The sequence below is a fragment of the Eublepharis macularius genome, chromosome 18 (genome assembly GCF_028583425.1).
Source record: "Eublepharis macularius isolate TG4126 chromosome 18, MPM_Emac_v1.0, whole genome shotgun sequence".
NCBI classification, from domain to species: domain Eukaryota; kingdom Metazoa; phylum Chordata; class Lepidosauria; order Squamata; family Eublepharidae; genus Eublepharis; species Eublepharis macularius.
This window is the reverse complement of record NC_072807.1, coordinates 33,876,969-33,900,478: the sequence shown is the minus strand read 5'-3', so window position 1 is coordinate 33,900,478 and position 23,510 is coordinate 33,876,969. Positions and strand designations below refer to the sequence as shown.

Here is a 23,510-nt window from a genome sequence, read left to right as displayed (position 1 = left end):
CTGGCTAAGATCCCCGTGCAAAAGCTGTTCGTTCACTTCTCGCAAAGGGCTAATAAACAAATAAAAACAGCCGAGAGCCTGAAGCAAAAAGCCAAACAAACAGGCCCCCCTGACCAGGCTGGTTTGTTTGTGTGCGGCTGGCATCTCTAATCTCAGCTTTTTGAATCTGTGTGCAGTAGAGAGCTGTGAACACACTTGAGGATTTGTGTTGTTTTCCTTGGTGTTAGCTTTGGAGTTGGCTCACTCACTCTTGTGACCCCATAAACAGCTTTCTAAAACATGCACGCACCACATCAAAAGGGGCTCCGGTTTGAGCCAGGGCTGCATTTAAGGCAGGCTCCCCAAGCTTTTAATTTCTGCTGTATTTAAATGTTGGGACATGTGTGGGGCTAGCCAAAGGTGAACCAGCAAGCTTCCATGGCAGAGTGGGGATTCAGACCTGGGTCTCCCAGATCCTAGACTGACAGTAACCATTATGCCAGCATTGGAGTGGTTGCCATTGCCAGACTTCAGGAATTACAACTGATCTCCAGGTGACAGAGATCAGTTCACCTGGAGAAAATGCCTGCCTTGGAAGGTGGATATTATGGCATCATATGCAAGGGAGATCCATTCCTTTCCCAAACCTTCCCTCCCCATACGCCACCCCCAAACCTGCAGGAGTTTCCCAACTTGGAACTGGCAACTCTAGGAGCATCTCAGATGGTTTCTGTGGTTTCCAAATTGCTATAACCACTGCCAAGACTTACGTGGTTGCCAGTCCCAGCATCCTAAGGCTTAAGATTCATGAGGGTGGGAACCATTTTGGTGTAGTGGTTAAGAACAGCAGGACTCTAATCTGGAGAGCCGGGTTTGATTCCCCACTCCTCCACTTGAAGCCAGCTGGGTGACCTTGGGTCAATCTCAGCTCTCTCAGAGCTCTCTCAGCCCCACCCACCTCACAGGGTATTTTGTTGTGAGGATAATAATAACATACTTTGTAAACCTCTCTGAATGGGTGTTAAGTCATCCTGAAAGGCGATATATAAATTGAACGTTGTTGTTGTTGTTGTTGTTGTTGTCCTCCTCCTCCTCCTCCTCCTTCCTCTTCTTCTTATTGTGATATGCCCCATGAGGAATGTTGAAAGCATTTAGGGGTCTTTTTTTTGTTAAGTCAAAAGTTACATTGGTGGGGATCGGATAGGCTTGTATACAGTGACCCTTGGTGTGGTTGAAGTACATAGGAGCCACTGCTCACGTGCTCTGACACCAAATGATAATCCAACAGGCCGAGCCGATAGGTGTAGCACTTGCCTGGATGGGGCACATTAGGACTGATTGCAAAGGCATGTAGGTGCAAAAGTACTTAAAAACCTTCCCTCCTGGGAGAAAGCGAAAGGCAGCAACAGGCTAGAGGCAACCAAGAAAGGGTTTGTTTTGCAATTTGGAAACAGAGAAACCCTTTCCTAAAAATACCTCATTTTAGAACACAGCAGTGGCTGCAATGTGGGACTAGAGGCACATTCAGTGTTGGTGCAGAGATGAATGCTTTGCTTATACTCTCTTGAAGTCTGGCAAGCCACAGAAGGAGTAATAGAGTAGAGTAAATGAATAGAATAATAGAGTAGTAAACTAGCCATGCATTTTGGGTTGCAATATCCAAGAACAGGTCTTGAATGTTTAGATGTCTGTTAAACTTCTGTCACCTATGCAAGACTGTGTAGAAACATCCACAATCTTTTATTAGGACAAGATACAACAACACAAAATTGCACGCAAGCTTTTGAGCTTCCTAGAACTCTTCATTGGGCTGGATGTTACAAAACAAAAACAAAAAGGAGATGGGAAGAAGATATACCAGGGTATGATTTTAAAGGCCTTCTTTCACCTGTGCCGAATGTCAGGGCAAGTAGATACGTTTTGGTGCCTTTGATGGAAGATTGCACTCTGCTTCCTATGAGCAAGAGAGAGACAGAAGAAACAAATGGCATTTCTCCATCGGAATTACAAAGGCCAGCAGTTTCCCTTTAATCTCTCTGGCACTAAGAGCCTTGCTACAAGTGACATTTTACACGTGAAGGATAAAGGATCATTTTCGCAAGTCTTTCTGGGAACTGAAGTTCCTCTCCCCCACCCCTTTTCCTTCTGTTCCTTCCCCTCGCTGCCTGAAGAGACAAAGAGAGCCTACGGCAACATCAGCTTTTGCAAATCGTCTTGCTGGGGTGGGGGTGGGGGAATGCTCCGGAGAAAGCTGAGAAAGTTGCAGCTGCCTGCCCCCAAAGATCATTGAGAGCAGGCTTGTGACTGGAGGAACGATTTGCAAAAGTTGCTGTTGCCGCAGGCTTTCTCTGTCTCTTCGGGCAGCGAGGGGAAGGAACAGAAGGAAAAGGGGTGGGGGAGAGGAACTTCAGTTCCCAGAAAGAGTTGCGAAAATTATCCTTTATCCTTCACGTGTAAAATGTCACTTGTAGCAAGGCTCTCAGCAAGAGACACAGATATCTTTTAAGGCAGAAAGTGTTCCTGGATAGGCAATGTATTAACCATGCATGACATGCAAAGTCAAATAAAGCCAAATTGTTCTGGTGAACCACAAAGCTGGCGCACTCTTTTGTGTCATTATAGACTGCCCTCATAAAAGGTATTACATTTATTATGCTTTGATTTGAATTTGGATTTTGGACCAGTACGGCAGTATATAACTTTTGTCTACTGTGTAGAAATGTAACATTTTCAGAGCAGTTGTTCACATACTTCTCTGGCAATTTATCCATGCAGTGCTTAAAGACTTCTACAAAGTCTTAATTTGGTAGAGCTAAATTGTCCATCGTAGAAAATTCCAAGTGGGCCACTATACCCTCCTTTTTGTATTGCAGTATTGCAGTTTTTTCTTCAGAAGTGGAAGTGGAATAACCCAGATAATTACCCTCCTCCATGGGCTTCTGGTTTCCAATTACATTATGCATCCTTTTAACTTCTGCTCCTCTTCATTTTTATTCATTTTATTCATCAGGCAACACAAACGGTCTTTTCAGCATTTGGTGGGTCATAAAGTTGGCACTGGGCATCTGTTCTTGGGCTCAGTGAAATGGGAAATGAGCTGCGTCTGGCATTTGTGGAAGAGCGGAGCTTGAGAGAATGTGGCAGTGACCTTGTAGAGGGTGTAAAGTTCATGGGAAGGGAATAAGGTCGCCAACTCCAGGTTGGGAAATTCCTGGAGATTTGGAGATGGAGCCTGGGAAAGCCAGGATTTGGGGAAGGAAGGGACCTCAGTGGGATATAATGCCCTCCAAAGCAGCTATTTTCTCCAGGGGAAGTAACGCCTGGAGATCAACTATAATTCTTTTGAGATCTCTACACCCCTGTCGTGAGACTAGAGCTGAATTGCATGTGGTGCAAGAGTTGTATAGTTAAAATCTCCTAGATTTTTAAAGCTAATTAGAAGCCCTGTGTGAGTCTATTCCAAGCTTTAAATAGCCACTTCAGAGATGCACTTTGCTCCGTTGAAAGAAAAAAAGGGGTTTGACAGCCGCACCTGTCTTTTTCTCTGTATAGTGATAACAGCAGCTTCAGAGGATCTATGGGAGGAAAGGGTTAGGCATTCCTTTCACCCTTTCTCCCAGCTACTGTTTCTGATCTTCCAGGCAGCCCAGTAATGATGATTTGTGTTTTTTAAAAATTGAGAGTTTCTGATCATGGAATTCCTGCATCACATATAGTTTGGTACTAACTGTGGGGTAGATTCGGTTTTGAATGGGAAGCTGGCATGGCGGAAGAGGTTTAACACCATCTCAAGTTTGGGCCTCCTAACTAGTGCTGTATTAATCTGAAATTTAAAAAAACACTGGGAGATGATCCAGTCATGGGTATCTAGCACTGAGTGCTTCTTTTTTTTTAGTGTTTAATCATACGCACAACTGCATAGGTGAACACACAAAAAAAGCACACAAAAAGAATCCATGCGCCAAAATGGAAGGCAAATGCTAAAAGCAAGAATATTGAGTGACTAGTGGAAGTGTATATGCTTGGACTGTGATATAATGACTGCCAGGATGAAGAGATGAAACGGGCAGATTGCTGGCTTCCCGTCGCAGTTGTGTATCATTTCTTCTCTGCCGCCTCTCATTGTTATTATATAAGACCGTCTCTCCAAAAGAAATTTATTGCACTGAAGACCTTCTTGCATCGTTATACTATAAACCTACTGGGACTTTGGTGATTACTGTATAGACCTCTGGTCAGTTGTAGGCACATAGCACTTTAATATTGCACAGGAATTCTTGTTGAATTATATTTGAATTATTCTTATATGATGCCTTGCCCTCTGTAATCATCCCCCCTGTATATATATTGTTTCTCTTGTTCAAGTTGATTATAATATTGCTTTAAATGTGATTGAATTACAATAGAAACATTTGTTAGTTAGATTTCACGGCTTGTTTGCTTATTTTCTCTGTATATTACCGTGATACTCTCTACTTGTGTACACAAATAAAACAGCGCACAAAAAGAATCTTGGTGCAACGATATGTAATAGCCTGAACACTGCTTTCTTGCAGTACTCATCCAGTGCTCATGAAGGCATTATTAGTGAAGGGAGAACAAAAGGCATGAATGAACTAAGGACAGCTCATGCACATGAAAATAATGAAACAATAGAGAATTCCAAATTCATTGGAAATATAACCCGAAAGTAGCGCAATTCAAGTGAACAGAATTTCGGAATTATCCCTGCTTTCAGCTAAGAGTGCTTCGAACTTCAGTCTTGTTTCTCTGCTGCTTTTTGCTTCTTCTTCTGTAGAATGAAAGACAAGCTTCAAAAACTGGTACCAGGTGTTGCAAGTGTGTTTTGCATTATGACTGTGCAACAGGAATGGAATTATGAGGCCGCCTTTCTCTCCCTGGTGCCGAGCCTTGGAAGAATAAGTGGAGGCCTCCCTCCACCTCTTGAGCCTTGTTCTAACAGTTGAGCTCACCCACTTCAGCACACATAAAGGAAATTCGAGGTCTTGTAATAATTGTGTTCCTTTTCTGCTCCAGCAATTGCATTGCCCTGAAAGCTTCCATTGTCGCAGCCATCCATTGGGCCTTCTAAGCAGTGCTAGTTAGCAATCAGGGCACAAAAGGAACAATGAGCTTCGGCGACAACAGGATGGATTGAAACACAGAATGTACGCTAGAACAAAAGAGGTTAGATAAATACATATGGGATGCTTGCTTTTCTGCATACTAGTTCCTGCTGTCTCCAAAGGGCATTCACTTATATACTTAAAGGTAGCTTTGCGTTTAAGGCTTTGTCCTTGGTGTGCATCTAGATACTTCCAGGTACACACATGCATTTAAATTCCAGGGCGTGGTCTGAAGAGACAGTATAGAAACCACGCTCACTAAGCAGATCTTGAGCTCAACAGTGCTGGATTCAGGGGTGGAGTGGCCATTTAACTTACCGAGAAAGTTCTTTGTGGGCAGGGCTGGTTCCAGGTTTTGGGGGACCCAGGGCATAGATGGACCCAAGGAACCATCTATGCCCACTGCTAGGCTTATTTTCTTGCCCTCCCACCCATGTGCCCCCACCTGCTTGTATGCTCTTTCTATGCACACCCACAAGCTCTCCCACCACCTGCAGTCACACAGCTGCCTCCTCTGCCTGCCAGAGAGGCAGACAGGGCTCATGGTGAGTTCTAATGGCAGAACGCTTTTCGATTACTATCGGGAGCTCACTTTGATTCTAACCAAATGCTACCCCTGGGCAGTCATGCATACGGCTGATGTACGATGCAGAGTCCAGCCACAAAGAGGCATGCAAAAGTAGGTCAGCCTGACAGAAGGAATAAGGCACTTCTGGCTTGACGTGACTGCTAGGAAAATATCCCACCCAGCTCCGTCACCCTTCAGGTAGTTTGCTGTCCCGCCTGTTTAAGCTGAAAGGAGCAGCTGGGCAAATGGGGAGCCAGATTTTGTTCAGGTCAGGAGGGACTCCTACCAGTCTGAAAAGTCGCAGTGGTGATGTGGAAGGGGAGAGGTTATGGCTGATTGGTAGAACATCTGCTTGGAGTGCAGAAGGCAGGCAACTGCTCTCCTCCTCCTCCTCCTCTTCCTTCTTCTTTCCCCCTTTTAAGGGGTGAAACTGAGGTCAGTTAAGGACCCCTAAGCACATGGCCTGAGAACATGCCTTAGTTGACCAATGGCAACAACTGCCTCTGGTGTGGTGCTTCTACCTGTCATCTTCTTGCCCAGATCTTTCCATATTATGTCCCATGCTCAAACGAGCACAGAAATGGAGACTGAAAATTGACCTAGTGTGCACTGTAAGTTCAGTGGCTGTTAAAGCAGACTGTGTGTGGTGGGACATTCATTGGATTGCTCTGATATACAGTCAGATCAATTTGATTTTTTTTCCCCCAGTGAATGAGGAGGTAAGCAGGGGGAAATCTTTGTCACATGCAGGAAATCGGTCTGCATGTGCAGCAGAGGAATTGGCTGATTCATTTTCCATGTAGCTTCCTTGTAATGTGCAGTGAGAGCCAGAATGGAATGGTAGTGAAATCACTAGGTTGCATTCAGACTGACTGCCTCTGCCTGAAGTTTGTTGCAGCCTCTGCTAAGCCAGTATTAGTTTCAAGAAAGTATTTGTAAAATGGGAATTGTATGAAACAAAAGAGGAGCTAGGCTTGCTATTTACCAGCCCCCATTGCCTTGTGAAGCTCTGGTAGCTTGTGAGAGAAAAAAATTAAAATTTGCCATTGGCCTAGCAGTGCAGCAGTGGGAGAAATATGGGTGAAAAAAATGACATCTCAGGTCACCTCCAGTTATGTAACCTGAAGCAATGCCGTATATTGGGATGCTCTAGTAATTCCCAAATACTCGATGGTAAAACCATAGGGATTGGGGAGATTGCTAGAGTGTCCCAGCAATGTATAACATTGTTTCTGTTTTCACAACCAGAAGTGGCTTAGCGGTGATGCCCAGCCCCGCTCCCAGGAGTTGCCAACCCTTGGCTGGGAATCCTAACTCTAGTGTAGAGGTTAGAGTGTTGCACTAGGATCTGGGAGACCCAAATTCAAACCCCTGCTCTGGCATAAAACAACCTGGGTGAACTTAAGCTGATCACCGCCTCTCAGTTTGACATTCCTTGCAGGGTTGTTGTGAGGATAAAATGGTGGAGAGAAGAACCATATAACTTAAGCCACCATGAGTTCCTTGGAGGAAAGGTGGGAAATTGGAGGGCAGCTGCTGGCTGCCAGAGGAGATTGTTTTCAACTAGATCGACCTGTGAGTCAACTCTTTTTCAGGCATGGCAGCTCCGTCTATGAGCTAAGCTACAAGTGACGCCTGACACAGGTTGGACACTTGTCAGCTTCCCTCAAGTTTTGATGGGAAATGTAGGCAGTCTGGTCTTGCAGCTTGGCTCTCCATTTAATTGAAGTTTACAGAGTGGCAGTCTATGGGAGGGAGAACATGCGGTCGGGAGGGGAGTGCAGGCGTTGGGCTCTCGCTGGGTGCCCCCCTTCCCCTCCGCTGGGTGTGTGTGTGTGGGTTTCTATAAACTTCAATTAAATGGAGAGCCAAGCTGTAAGACCAGGACGCCTACATTTCTCATCAAAACTTGAGGGAAGCTGACAAGTGTCCAACCTGTGTCAGGCGTCCCTTGTAGCTTGGCTCGATGTTCTTCTTTTGCAACCTCCTGTTCTCCTCCCCCAAATTCCCCCCTCCTCCCAGTTCTTCCCTCCTGCACTGGACTCGCCTGAGCAATGTGGTCAGGCTCAGGGTTTGCTGCTCTTTTGGAGCCTGCAGCAAGCTCAGAGCAGCTGATGAGCCAGGAATGGACAACTTGCTTCCTGCATGCAAGGTCAGTGATAAAAAGGAACACTCTAAGGAGACACCCTAGGAGTATCTGGTCCCTTCTGTGCCTTTGCCTTGATGCTGCTCCTTTGATTGGGGTGGGGGAAATAGAATTTCTGAAGAGGCCTTATTGATCCTTGCCTGCAGCTCACCCAAAGTGGGTTTAAAAAAAAAAACAAGGAGATTTTTGCATGCTGTGTTGCTTCTTGAATCTGCAGGGCTGCCGATACCTGCCCTCCCTTCACAATGGAGAGGAGAGAGAATCTTTTCATCCATTATTGATGCACTGGTGGTCTGGTGAGGAACTCTTTTGGGGGTGAGGAGTGGGAGGGGAGAGGGGGAGATTAAAGGGGGCACGTGATCCCGGGGAACGCATTTTCCTAGAGGGCCTAACGCTGCCTGGGCTAACGCAAGGCCAATTACTAGATGAAATGCCAGCAGCTATCCTTAAGAGGGCAAGGGCAGTAAAAAGAAAAGCTGGGGAGCAAGCAAGCATCCCATTAACACATTGTGGGAGAGTGTGCAGGAGGGAACTCCATTAAGACAGTCTCTTTAGCAGTGGTTCTGTTGGTGGAGGAAGAGCAATATCAAGTCGCTTGCAAGAGCTTGTCATTAAATTTTCATCGGATGATAGCTGGGGAAGGGGACGGGACGAGCGTGTGATGAGGGAGGATGTGAGGGAACAGAAGAGGGTTTGAAAGGCAGAATAGCCCAGAGCACCGGCTGGGGAGAGCCACAGGAATATTTCAAGGACGAGCTCTTGTCTGCTTGTAGGGGCCAACCACTCAACCAGCTGGTATTCTCATCGCAGGGGAGGAAGGCGGCGCAGTCTCTAAGGCTGCAAGCAGAGACCCTGTCATTTTAGCCCTTGGTGCTTGGAATGGACCAAACACACACCCAAGAAACAATTTCTTCAGGTGGAAAGTTAGTGTGGAATACTGGAAGGGGTAGAAAAAGGTTCCAGGTGAAAATGTTAAGGTCTGAAACATTTATCATAGATTTATTGTTATGGTCCAAGATCAGCAAACAGTGCAATAAAAGTACTGAATGACTAATAAAAGCAATACCATTATAAAAGAGAATACCATCTAAAATTATACTTAGTTTAAAATTCTAAGATCTAAAAGTTAATATTAAGATCAAATGAAACATTTAGTGAATTCATAGAATCATAGGGTTGGAAGGGACCAGGAAATTCACAACTACCTCCCTCCCCTCACAACCCCATTGACCCTTATTCCATGCCCAAAAGATGACAAAACACCATCAAGAGCCCTAGCTGAACTGGCCTGGGGAAAATTGCTACCTGAATTGATTGATTTAAAGTGCTATCCCAATGAATCAGGCAGCCGAGATCAGCAAGCATACAAGGAGGCCTTCCCTTTCTCTCATGTTTCTTAAAAGACCATCTTAGAAAAAACATCTACATTTTCATATATTACAGAGAATGTTAGGTAAAGGTAAGCACCGAGTCATTACTGACCCATGGGGGGATGTCGCATCATGATGTTTTCTTGGCAGACTTTTTACAGGGTGGTTCGCCATTGCCTTCCCCAGTCATCTGCACTTTACCCCCAGGAAACTGGGTACTCATTTTGTCAACCTCGGAAGGATGGAAGACTGAGTCAACCTTGAGTCGGCTACCTGAACCCGGCTTCTGCCAGGATTGAACTCAGGTCATCATGAGCAGAGCTTGGACTGCAGTACTGCAGCTTACCACTCTGCGCCACGGGGCTCCTTACAGAGAATGTTATAGACTAAGTCTGAAGAAACGTTCTTCTGTCTCACTTGGGAGGGAGTGCCTCTTCCAAGACTATCTTATATGCCATGTATATCCATTTATTTACCTCATTTATACCTAACCTTTCTCTCCAACGGGGACCCGAAGTGGCTTATGTTATTCTCCTCTCCTCCATTTTATCCTCACAACAACCTTGTGAGGTAGGTTAAGTTGAGAGTGTGCAACTGGCTTGTGGTCACCTACCAAGCTTCCCTGGCAGAGCGGGAATTCAAACCTGGGTCTCCCAGATCTTAGCTTGGCACCCTAACTATTACAACCCCACTGGCTCATATCGAGGCAAAAAAACCCAATACCATGGTATGCATTTAACAGAATAATTGCCCTCGAATAAATGCCCTACATCAAACAAAAATAAAGAGCCACAGGTTCAATTTGCCTTGAGTCCTTTTAGGAGAAAGGTGCAGTAGAAGTGTTAAATGCATTCTGTTTGCACAAAGGAGAAGTAAAAACGCAACAGGGATCTTTGAGTCTGCAAAGATTCACACAAAGGAAAAAATGCTCCCTGTTTCTCAAGGGATGCTTTGCCAAACAGTTCTGGTTGAGCTCTGAGCCACAGAAGCAAAAGCGTGGGAAGCTGCCATGCCCCCTAAGAACGGTGGGAGGTTGGTCTATTTTGCTTCTTGCTGCCGAAGCAGCACTATGCGACCTCCCAGCACAATCCATGACCCAACATGTTGCTTCGGTGAAAGATATAATTTTTGATCTACCCTGATGATAATTGCCACGTTTTTAGAAATTATCCACATAGTCGGCTCAAGAATAAACACCATAAATGGATAATTATGGGAAGCTATTTTTCTGTTAGTGCTAGCATCTTGGCAATTAACACTTGGGTTGTATCCTAGCGGTGCAATTTGTGAATGTTTCTTGATGACAGTCCTTAGCGCTCTCTCTCTCTCTCTCTCTCTCTCTCTCTCTCTCTCTCCTTCCCTCCAAGTACCTGCCTGGCCTCTTTGCAGTTCCTCCAGGGAATTTGTCTCAGGCATGTGATAATAGGCATTCATGAAACTGGGCTCACCCCTTGCACAATGGCAGCTGTCTCCAGGGAACCCAAGTGCTCCGGTGTCAGTGAAGTGTAAATGATAGCATTGATTCCATGGATCAATCCAGGCCCCAAACTGCAAGGCGCTTGGGTCTGGCAATTAGAATATATGCTTATTGTGATGCAAAGGGAGGGTGAGGGGAGACATTTTCCCAACAAGGACAGAGATATAGATTTCTGATGATGCACGCTAGCTGTAATCAATGCAGCGCATTCAAGGCAAGAATCGTGCCCCGCATGACACATGAGCAAGGCAACTTGATGGTGCTGCTTGTATTACCCGGACAGCATTCCAAACAGGCGAGCAGCGAAAGGCAGCCTGGCTCCTCCGCTCTTGTCTCTTCTGTTCAATACGACTGGAAGGACCTTCCACGATCTGTTCTCTAGGAGATCTCCTCACTGTGCGCACATTAGACTGTCGAACTCTGAAGCCCAAATGACGGTTACAAACGTACTTCCTTTCCAGACCTTCGGTTTAGCAACTTACACTGCAATCCTAAACAGAGTTTACCCCCTTCTGAAACCCGTTGAAGTCAATGGGTTTAGAAGGGAGTAAATCTAGTTAGGCTAGCATTGACCCTTGCATAGTGTTATAGGGCTGGAAGTGAGGAGGGGCAAGAGGGACTAATCAGAGGGCTTGGAAGAAAATCCACTCCCCAAGAGGTAATTTCTGAGCATGTGACCCTGAAGGTTCCTCCACAGCAGCTTTGCTCATCTGAACAGGGGCTCTTGCAGGTACCAGGCTGCACACAGGTGAAGTCAGCAGCAGGCTGTACATGGGCTTTCTCTGTGGTGGCCCCTATCCTGTGGAATGATCTGCCTGAGGAAGTCAGAAGAGCCCCCACTCTCCTGGCTTTCCGTAAACGATGCAAACCCGAACTATTCAAAAAGGCTTTTTACTCAAATGGGAGGGCTGTATTGTAGGGATGGGGTCTCAGGTGCTTCACTAACAAGTTGGGGACTAACTTCATCACCATTTTTGCCTCATATATTATCTGCTGCTTTAAATATGTACTCCTATGTACAGCCATCGCTCCCTGCTGTCTAATGTTAGTCCTAGAATTGATAATGTTTTGCTTCAGTATCTCTACTATGTCTTGGATCCTTGCTAATGCTATGTCTTTAAACTTGTATATGTTTACCTTATGGTATTGTATTGAAATGTACTTCCTTGATACTGATTGTATTAACCTCATACCGTGTAATCTGCCTTGAGTCTCAAAGGCGGACTATAAGTGACATAAATAAAAAATAAATAAATAATACCATGTTCTCCTCTGCCCCAGGCCAGTTTTCAAATTCGCCTAATCCCGTGCAGCAGTTATGTGGCTGAACCCTCCCCAAGGAAGGGGATGCAAAAGGCGAGGGGAATAAAGAAGGCATTGAAAGTTCCTTGCTTCTCTGAGTTGGTTAAGAAGGCTTATGAGTCTTGTGTCAGAAAAGAGCCTCGGTTTGGAGTTCTCAACTTAGGCATGTCTGCTTTGGATTGATATTTATGATTTAGTGGCATGAAGCTGTTGCTCTGCTGGGTACAATCCAAATGGAAGAGTGTGATTCCTCGATTTGTGTTCAGACTAGGGGGAGGTATTTTACAGCAGTTGCAACTTAGCATCGCGTTGAGTTTTCTAGGGTGTCCTGCTCAAAAGCATATGTGGACTGTCTGAGGATAATCTATATGGATTTTCTCGCCATTTTTTGTGGAGAGCTGCACATTAGAGGCGAGCATGAACCAGGAAAATGGCAGTTCGTTATGGTTCATGGTTCGTCACATTTCATGAACCATGAACCATGAGCTGCCATGAACTTGCCCGCTTCGCAAACTGGTTCATTTGGTTCATCAGTTTGTTACTTCTGGGGCTGCAGAAGGTCTGCAGAAAGCCCATCCCCCCATTGCCTAAGTAACAGATTGATTGGCACCAGGCTGTCTGCAGTGATGAACCAAAAACCGAACCATACGAACCACTCTAAAAATCATAGCGGTTCATCACAGTTCATTAGAAATGAGCTCCGACGAACCTCTGGTTCGTGAACCAAAAAAAACTGACCCAGTTTGTGATGAACTTTGGTTTGTACTTCGGTTTGTGTCCATCTCTACTGAACTTACAAGCTCCAGCTTCAATAGAATACTGAGGAGCTGGGAAAGATAAAGAAAGTGGCAACCCAAATAATCAAAGTGATTGAACCATTGACCCAATGAGAAAACGTTAAATAGTTTGGGGGGCTTTTTAGCTGAGAAAAAAATGGTCTTAAGGCTATGAGTGGACTGTAGAAGATGGTGTGGAGGAGCACCTGCTTGGAAATTTGGACTAGATGACCCTAGAGATCCTTCCAACCCTATGATTCTTTGATTCTGTTCTATGATTACAACTGATCTTCAGATGACAGAGATCAGTTTGCCTGGAGAAAATAGCTACTTTGGAGGATGGAATCTTTGTCATTATATCTTACTGATGTCCCTCCCCTCCTCAAACTCCACCTTCCCCAGGATCTACCCCCAAATCTCCAGGAACTTCGCAACCTGGAGTTGGGACCCCTGCTCCCCTTTTCATTTAAATTGGCCCTGTATTGAACTAGTAAAACTGTGAAGGGTTGAGCTGGCTTCTGAACCCAAACCAGCCAGAAAGGCTCTATCCAGGCCATGTAGTTCAAGGATTTTCAGGAATTTGAAGGGCCAGTTCCCTTCGGTGGTCTCTGAGCTTCTCTTGCCTTGCTCTGCTTACATGGTCCATTTAACAATATTTGGCTGCTTGTCCACACCCTCAGTGCACTTCCTTTTAAGAGAAGATTAAAAGGAGGCCCTGAGGAAGATGAATGGGTCTGGCTTGCCCTTTTCTGGCCTATCGCATACCAGCCCGGCCAAGTACAAGGCACCGGGGCGCTGATTAGCAATTCACGTTTCCAGGGTGATTTCTAAAGAGGTGGAATTTTTCTTTTGAAAGAGATGAGAAATATACTCCAGTGATTATATTAGAGAGGGAGCTTTAGGAAAACCTCCAGCCAATGTTTTCTGATTATCAAGCATCCTACAAGAATACAACTGGGTTTAGGGATATGTGGATCTGTTAAATTTAGATTCTGCTTTGCAGACCTGGGCAAATTGATTGGACGCTATAGCCTGGCATTAAAAGGGCTAGGAATTTGTTTGTTCCCAGAAAGTATCAGAAGTAGGAGTAAAAAATGGGTTGCTCCTTTTGGAAGAGGGACATATAGGGTTTCCACCTAATGGTATGCCCAGACAGCTGCTCCAGCTGTGGACTCCGTCCCGCTTCTGGAACCAATAGCCACACCTCCAATAATAACAACAACATTTGATTTATATACCACACTTCAGGACAACTTAACACCCACTCAGAGCAGTTTACAAAGTATGTTGTTATTATCCCCACAACAATCACTCTGTGAGGTGGGTGGGACTGAAAGAGCTCTGAGAGAGCTGTGACTGACCCAAAGTCACCCAGCTGGCTTCAAGCAGAGGAGTCGGGAATCAAACCCAGTTCTCCAGATTAGAGTCCTGCCGCTCTTAAGAGACTGACCCAAGGTCTGTGAACTGGCTTCAAGTGGAGGAGTAGAGAAACAAACCTGGCTCTCCACATTAGAGTCCTGCCACTCTTCTGTACATCCCAGCTCTCTCAAGGCCCTATTTGCCACCATGCACAAAAGCTTGTCTGCCATCAGTTCCACAGCTCTGAAGCCATGATGGTTTCTCTTCTCTTCTAGCAAGACCACCTCAGATGATGAGAACAAACAGCCAGCCCAAGGGGTAACTCATGCAGCTGTGCAGCCAACTCACTCGCCGAGCTGGGAGGAGAAGGTGACTGTGGAAATAGAAGCACAGAAGGCAGGCGAAGAAGGTGCAGAATCTAGTTGTTATGCTTGGAGGGGTGCGGGGGTGGAAGAGAGGTGGTGGTGGGGTTTAAGGAAGACTTGTGTGTATGCTAACAGACAATGAATTTCAAAAACAGGTTCTATGTCACCATAATGCACGAAGAAGGGTTATGGGACTGTACTTATTTTACATCATGTCTTCTGCGTCTGCATTATGTTCAATGCACAGAGTGCACCATTCATCTCTGCGACTCATTGTGAAGACCAAATAAGATGGAATGGAAGCAGCTGCATTTACCCAGTTTACAACGAAATACAGAGTCTAATTTATACAAGGAAAGGGACACACAGACTAGAAGGCGCTTCCAGTTTTTGGGCTGCCTTCTTCTTCCATCTCATTTCCTTACCTGATGGGGAAAATGATTGTTGTTAATTTGGAGAAATTTTCCCAAGGCGGCGACCATTTGCCCCGGGCAGCTTGATCTTTATTGTTTCAAGCTGAGCAATGTTATGTGGGTAATAGTAATAATGCTAATGGCATTAGAGTTGGTGATTAGGTTAAAGCCAGTCTCCAGCTGAAATGAAGCCAGCGGCAGCCGGTCGTCCCTCTTCTTATAATTCCATTACAGCCATTTCTTAAGTGAAATAAAACAGCGTTTGATGCACTCCTGAACCTGTTTTACGGAGGGATGATTTAGAAAGGCTACAGGAGATGTTATTTCAGGGCCACATCCTGGTGTAAACCAAGTTCAGAGCGGGCTAATTGGGTGAATGCACGTGGTTGGTTTACATCCTCAATTTCCAGCTGCGCCCTTCCCTTCTCAAACAGTTAAACAGGTTTCGTGCCTGTTGGTTAAGGGACCAATTTGCACATGGCTTTCCTAGCAGCCATAACATGGGATGCAACCGCATATGTGATTTTTTAGGCTACTTTCACACAAGTTAAATGACACTCTTTTGATGCATTTTTGTGATTGTTTGCAACTGGCTTTTCCTGTGTGAAAGAGGAAACGATTGTCAAAGTGCAAACGAAAGTGCAAACTATTGTCAAAGTGCATTGAAAATGCATTATCCAACGTGTATGAAAGTAGTGGAAGTGTCCTCCAGCTGTTTCATCCTGTATTCAGATATCCAGTTGCTAAGTGGTTGAGCTGAAGTAAGAATACCTTTTAATACTTGGGCAGTTCTTTCAGCAAGCATCCAGCATCAACACAGTTCATATGTTTTCACACACCTTCAATCCATTTTCAATGCACTGTAATGATCAGTTGCAAGTTGATTTCCCCATTTCACACAGAAAAATCCAGTTGCAAATGCAACATACATTGGAAGTGTGTTGAAAGTGCATTATTCAGCATCTGTGAAAGCAACATTCGTCTCTTACTTCTGTTCATCACTTTAGAGGGTTTTCATGCTGTACAGCAGAGAAACATTAATCCTGGAATAAAATTTTTAAAAACCCCATAACAGAAGTGATATGTGTGTCCAGATTGCCATTGTTGAGGTCCCAGATACTGCCCAATAGGTGCTGGAGACAGCTGTGTTACTGCCTTATTTACAATAAATTTAACTGCAACAAAGAATTATATTGAAATAGCAACTTCCAATAACAACTCAAATACAGGATTCCCCACAAAGTTCAGACGTTGCTCTTGCTTCAGGAAGTTAACAAATCACTAGACAATTGTATCCAGTTAGTTCAAACTGAGCTATATTTTAAAAAGTTTTTTTCTCTCTCTGTGTAAGCAGGATGGTATCTGCTTGCACAAAGATGACTTGCTTGAGTTAAATTGTTCTGCCCTGCAGAGAGAATCTGTAATTAAGAGAAAAGGGTAGGTGAGCTGTACAGCAGGCTTACATTAATTTCTTTTTGACGAAGATGTCACCATTCGCAATGGGCAGTGAACACTGCTGTGATATCTGGGAGAGAGCCTGTGAGTTGCCGTATGCATCGAGACGAGAAAAAAGCCAGAACGGGATGTGAAAGGAAGGAAGTGTGTGGTGGGCGGATTGTTGGTGGAGTGTCCGCTGACTTTGAGGGGTCTATTCAGCAGCTGTTGCTGTGGTGATTCTCTCTCCCTCTCCCCCACATGGGGTCACGCAGAAAGCAAGTCTCTGCTAATGAAGAGGGAAATAAGGCTCTATTCTTTGGGTGTCAAGTCTCATGTGAAGGATAGACTATTCCTATTGTCCAAGTGACTTGAGATATACAAGATAATGATGAGGGAGGGAACAGCTCTGGAGGGTTAATAAGACATGCTTGTAGCATGGAGACCACCTTGAGTCACAAAGCCACAGCTTTCCTGGCTTGGAACTTCCTAATGAGGTTAACCCGACCACCTCGTTGCTTCCAAACTTAACCCGACTGCTCGTAAGACTGGGAGTGGAGAGTGAAGACTGGGGGATTGGTGCCAAATCTCCTGAATTTTTATAATGGGTAGATCCTTCGTCATGCTCCCCAGGCTATTAAAGCAGATGGCATTGCTGAATATTCACAAGGCCTCCCAAGTTTAGGTCTTAAAGTAGAATGCCTTCGAATGGCTTTTGAGTGCATCAGATTTTGAACAATGGTACCCGATCTCAACATTTTAGCAACACTATCTCATTTTGAGGATTTTGGTTTTTTGCAGAAGGGTTGTCTCCCCAAAAGAAAGGGTATCAATTATACTCTACCGAGCTCTGTTGTTTTGGAATAATGTTTCGGGGAATTGATTATATTCCATCCAACCATCATAGCTGAACGTGGGCTACAGATAATTACTAGAAATTATACAAGGAGATATTCTTAAAAATAGGTCACATCTCTTAAACCATGGCACACTATGCATTTTTAAAAAAGATACATCTAAATCTTTCTCAATATTCCTCTTTTCTATGACTCTGCTGTGAGAACACAAGCCAGATGTGACACATCTACTTTCCAAATAATACATGTTCCAGAATCAAAAGGATTCATGAATTTCACATCTCTGAGGCCCAAAACTTAGAGTGGATCCCAAAGCACTATTGCTGTTGGATAATTATTCTCTTATTTCTTTCTTGTTACCTCCTGTAAAAACCAAATCCTACAAACATTTGCCCTGACTTGGATAGCCTAGTCTAGCACATTTTCACCAGATTTAGGAAGCTTAGCTGGGTCAGCCCTGGTTAGTACTTGCATGGGAAATCATCGAGGAAGTCTAGGATGGCTACACAGAGGCAGGCAATGGTAATCCACCTCTGAACATCTCTTGCCTTGAAATTCTTACGGGGTCGCAGTAAATCAGTTATGACTTAATGGCAAAACAAAGGATGTTTATTTAGAGGTCAGTCCCCCTAAGTCCCCAAACACATGCAAATAGTATTTATTCTTACATGTCTTTGATAAAATGAAATGTTACATTTCTGACATTCATGCAAATATTCCCAAATTTGAATGAGGAGGTCAGCTAAAACAGAATGCGGTTTTACAGAGTATTAAAATGGTTAATACTCCCATTCTTTAAGCCTTTTTCAAAACCTCTTGTTCTTCTTTCTTGATTTCAACGCCTCTCTTTTCGGCATTAAAAGGATGGCATTGTAATGCAATCAGGGCTGTCTTTTAATTAAGTATACTCCAGAAGAAACGTGCATTGTGGGATAGGCAGGCCAGCCACACTTCATACTGGGGTTAGTTATGATGTATAAAAATTATAGTTCAGATAAATCCTAGTGACTAAAATATATACGCCGGGCAGAAAGAGGGTATTTTTTCTAGCACCTTCCTTCCCACCACAAATGGTGCTAGATTGCAGTTCAGCACCAAGGACAGCGTCTCACCTAACTGATGACAAAGAGAATGTCTCTAAAGATTTAAAGTGGTTTAGGACATCTTCACAAGTGATGCTAAGAATAGAGGCGAAAGAAAGCTATTTTTTTTAACTCACACGAGACTATCATTCGATGTAGCTTTTAAATTTCAATTTGGACATGTGGAGAATTCACACTGAAGCTTTGGGCAAGGCTGGAGCTGTGAACTGGGTCAAAGCCAAAAATGAAAAGATCTTCAATTTTCATTCCCAGAATGGACAGGGGCAAACACCTTCTGTAGTGATACCGGGACTGTAAGATGCCTTCCTATAGTGCCTGTTTCTCCTTATTCTTTTTTTTTAAAGGCCAGATTTTTTTGTGCAGATCCGGGGAATCTCCAAGTGTGCATGAACTGTTGCTTTGTCCACAAATGGCCTCATTTTGCTTCAGGTCTCAGGCATAAGTTTGGTGTGACCCTTGCACCTAATCACCAGCTCTTTAATGCTCAGTTCGATTTCTGTTTGGTTAAATTTTTCATGGGGAGGAAATCTAGGATTGGGGACTTCATTCTAACAGTGGGGTGAACAGTATAAAACAACTCTGTCATAATCCATTGAAAGTGGAGGGAAGGCTAAAATCTCCCTCCCATTTGTACTCAGGAATCTCCCTACATTTGTAGGTTGCCCCAGTTAAGAAATATTGTGTTCAGTGAAATATTGAAGGATGAGATTATATACATGGATAGAGGGGACAGTAGTTTGCTTTAATAGCTACAGTCTCGGTTTGAATGTGGGAGGCTCAGATTTAAGTTCCCTTTTATGGTCTGGTCTAAACATCTATGTTTTGGCCAAACCCACCTCACAGGGTTGCTGTGAGGGTGGTTGGAACTGTAAAACGTTTTGTGCTTTTAATAGTCTGATAGAAATGTGTAGTAAAGCCCCTTTCCAGTATCTGCTCTCCCCTCACCCAAGTATTACTGTCACCAGCTCAGATTCCACTGGCAAACCTAATTAGGAATAATTCTGAATTGATTTATGGGCCACCAAATACAGCCCTGGATTGATAATATTGACATCTGTCTCACCTGCTTAGAAAATTCGTCAGCTTTTATAAAAGGTATGAATTTAGATTAGATTAATTAGCTTTAGAGTCCCATGTGGATGCTTTTGATTTGGGTTTTAATGGTAGGAGCATCATTTAAATAAAGAAATTCCGTTTCCAATTTTTGAGTGTGTGTATAAGCTGGGAGGGTTGGGTGGGAGAGAGAGATCTCTGTGTAGGGACGATGCTAATTAGCTTTTTTGGAGCTAAACTGGCACATTATGTGGGAGATCCATGATACACCAATGTGTGTTTTTTCTTGTAAAGCGGCCACAGGGTGCTCTGAATAAAAACCAGGGAAAGAAATCAGCAGACTAGGGGAGGGAGTATTTAACCCTTGTCAAATCCCATTCCCCACACCAAAATTCTCTCCTCTCCTGCGAGCTTCTGCTAACCTTGCGCCACAATTATGCCAAACCAAAACACAGGCACTTGCTGGCTTAGTAATCGCTTGGGGGCAATTTAGAGTAGGGAAACAACCATGCCATCTGTGCCATTGCTCCAGAAAGAATCAAAGCCGTCTCACCAGTGACATCCAAGTGAAAACAGATGCTGAGATCAATTGCACTACTTTTTGGTGGGGTGTGTGCTTTGGCGTGTAGACATTTTTGTCACGCGTGCTGAAGTTTTCTGCTGTGCTCCTTTCCGCAGATGTGTCCCTAATTGTAGCTGACAAAGACACCAAGGAGATCCTAGCCAGATACAATATCCCTGTGAAGTACCTGCGCCCCTTCCACCACTATCACTGTGCGCTGACGTTGGTAAGTCACACCCAGAATTCCATCTAGCATTATCTCCTCCCTGGCAGGGATACTACTCTTTCAGGAGCCGTGACCTCTAGAAACAGTATAGGGTATCTGCTGTTGTTTCAGACTAGAAATATGGAGACTCAGGTTCAAATCCCTCTCTGCTATGGATGATCTTGGACCCGTGACTCTCTCTCAGCCCAGCCTGCCTCACAAGGTTGCTCTTAGGATCAAATGAGGTTCCGTTCACACTGAGAGCCAGTTTGGTGTAGTGGTTAAAAGCAGCAGGACTCTAATCTGGAGAGCCAGGTTTGTTTCCCTACTCCTCCACATTAAGCCAGCTGAGTGACTTTGGGTCAGTCGCAGCTCTCTCAGAGCTCTCTCAGCCCCACCTACCTTACAGGGTGTCTGTTGTGGGGATAATAATGATGCTGACTTTGTAAGACACTTTGATTGTGGCACTAATCTGTCCAGAGGAGCAGTATATAAGCACAAGGTTATTGTTATAGGTTATTATTCTTTGAAGGAAAGGGGCCAGAAACACAAACTAAAGATTTAGTTCAAAGTTCAGAAAAGGCAAGTTGTGCAATCTGCACAAGACAGTGCGACTGTTGAAAGCAGCAAGTATGATGCAGTGGTCGAGTATTGGACTGGGAATTTGGAGACCTGAGTTCAAATTCTCACACTGCCCTGAAGCTTGATGGGTAATGAGTAGCGCCATATAAACTCTTAAGTTTGCTGTTAGAATAAAATGGGGAAGAGAGAGCTATTTTCACTGCTCTGAGCTCCTTGGAGGAAGAACCAGATAAAAAGTATTAGATAGACAAGTATGTGTCAGCATGCTTTAATGCACCACCACAACCACACTTGTAGAAAGTCAGCATTATAGATGGGCACGATCTGCATTACGATCGAAAAAACCCCACGATAATGGCGTTCGCGCGATCGGGACCCAGCGGATCATGCTCATCCATGGCCAACAATGCAGCGGTCGGGAGGGGGCTGGATCGGGGCTTGATTGGAGGTTGATCGTGCTCAGATCAGGAAGCCAGACACTCAGGCGACAGCAAGCTATTCCCCTGGCAACGGAGCCAGGGGAATGCCTGAGCTGTGTTTGCCCTCCTTCTGTCGCCCTGGAAACACAAATGGAAGCCCAGCTTTCCTTGATCAGCAGGGCTTCCTTCTAACCATGGAGCAGCAAAGCAGTCACCAGCTGGGAGAAGACACCCAAGGGAGGGAGGGGGAAGGGGGTGTTCTGTAGCCATGGGCACTCCAATCTCATCCCTGCAAGCCCTGATAGGCAGCTCTGACGGCCAAACACAAACACAGATGCCACCGGCATCAGCCACCATTCCTGTATCTCTGGGAACAGCGGGGCACCCCTCCGCTTTTGCATCCACGATCCACAATCCACAGATTGGAAACGGGAGATGATCGGTGTAGATCGTTAATTAGGGATCATTGCCGGCACTGATCCACGATCAGCTGGATCGTTAATTTTTTTTGGATCGTGCCCATCTCTAGTCAGCATGTCAAGAGTGAAGAGCTGTAGTTCAGGCTTCTTCCTGATTTGCGATGTGTCCAATTGTCAGGGGTTTTTTGGACACAGGGAATGTTCAAATATCCACTCAATTGCATCCTGAAGCAGGGCATTCTCATTTGCTTTCTCCGAATGTCTGAATCTGTCCTAATTCCAGGCTTACGAACAAACAGCCTTTGCAGAAGAATCATTTTGTTTAAGCTTGTCAAGGTCAGGCGGAAGCGGTCTTATGCAACTGCTGTAATCCACGATGGGAAAATGTTTCGGATTTCCCAAGCCTCACGAGTCACAGAAACGTGCTTCAGGAAACAAGCGAGTGGAAAGCCCCCAGAGTCGCTTTAAAAGAATCCTAATTCCTTCTCTCCTTGTTCCTGAAAACAAGTGCTTTGGAAAACAATGAAAAAGTATGTCAAACTCTGATGTGCCCTTTTTGGACTCCGACAACACAGATGAAACCAAGATTTGCAAGCATTGGAAAATCAGCATGTGAAAGAGCTCTGCCTTTACCTTCTCCTGCTCGCTCATAAATCTTAGTTAAACATTCATTATAGAAATGAAGTCTTAATTGGTTTGGGGAACCTTTCCTGGGAGGTTTGTGGAAGCCTAGGCAAAGGGCACCGTCTGGCCTTGGTTTCAACTTGAGTGATGTATCAAAGGCAGCTTTTAAAAAAACCTGAAGTGGCCAAGAAGAAAGGGGAGGAGACGGCTCTGATAAATGGGAGCCTCTTGGAGATGGAAATTAAATGGAAAGCTGGTAAAGTTTGTTTAGAGTGGAAGGAAGCGCTTCTTGGTTCAAGGAGTGATTTGCTTGAGGAATTTGCTGTCATAGGATATGGGGATGGCTACTAGTTTAGTTGGCTTCAGAAGAAGGCGAGATGCATTCATGGAGGATGGGGCATCCACAGCTGTTAGTTGAGATGGCTAAATGGAGCATCCATATTCAGAGGCAACGAGTCTCTGAATGCCAGTGCTGGGAGATCAACAGTGGAAGGGAAGCTTTGGCTTCCACGCTTTACTTATAGGCCTTCCAGGGGTTTTGGGTTGGCTGCTGCAGTGAAGTAGACTAGATGGACCATTGGCTGCTGTTATGTTCTTATGAGTGGGGGACTGAGAGCATTTTCTGTCCTCAACGTGGATCCTAAATAAGCAAGAAGCTGGTAGATGCATGATCACAACTTCCCATCATTTATTAACCGGGCTCCAGTCAGTTGGGACCACAGCACGGAGGGAACTTCTCACTGTGAGTGATTCCGCACACGTTGGAGGTAGTCTCTTGTGCAAGCACCGAGTCATTACTGACCCATGGGGGGATTTGCATCGTGACGTTTTCTTGGCAGACTTTTTATGGGGTGGTTTGCCATTGCCTTCCCCAGTCATCTACCCTTTACCCCCAAGAAACTGGGTACTCATTTTACCGACCTTGGAAGGATGGAAGGCCGAGTCAACCTTGAGCCAGCTACCTGAACCCAGCTTCCGCCAGGATCGAACTCAGGACATGAGCAGAGCTTGGACTGCAGTACTGCCACTTACCACTCTGCACCACGGGGCTATATCATGTCCTGAAATCAGAAGCATTTTATATTTTTCTACAAAGACGTCATGCTCAGCCGTATATAACAAGCCTATCCGCTTCCTCATCATGCATTAAAACTGCAGCCTCTATTCCATTCACCCGTCTCCCTCATTTGGATAGCAAATTATTTTTATGGAGTGTGCCTGTATTGATGAGCTCATAATGATTACCTACCCTGTAATTGCTGGGAAAGTCCATCAGCAGTTGCAGGAGCAGCCACAAGATTACATCTTTGTCTGGTTCTTTGTAATTACTGGGTCGGTTTTTAGGCATCATCGCATATAAACTCACTGGGA

General features: G+C 44.8%; 1 protein-coding gene across 1 annotated transcript in view; it reads left to right on the top strand.

Moving 5' to 3' along the window:
* The window catches only part of CCDC33 (coiled-coil domain containing 33), a 156,158-nt gene that overhangs the window by 55,304 nt on the left and 77,344 nt on the right, over nucleotides 1-23,510 (top strand). The window contains exons 4-5 of the mRNA XM_055002307.1: nucleotides 14,379-14,512; nucleotides 20,007-20,116. Of these exons, the coding sequence (XP_054858282.1) occupies nucleotides 14,379-14,512; nucleotides 20,007-20,116 (244 nt within the window). The remainder of the gene's footprint in view (nucleotides 1-14,378; nucleotides 14,513-20,006; nucleotides 20,117-23,510) is intronic.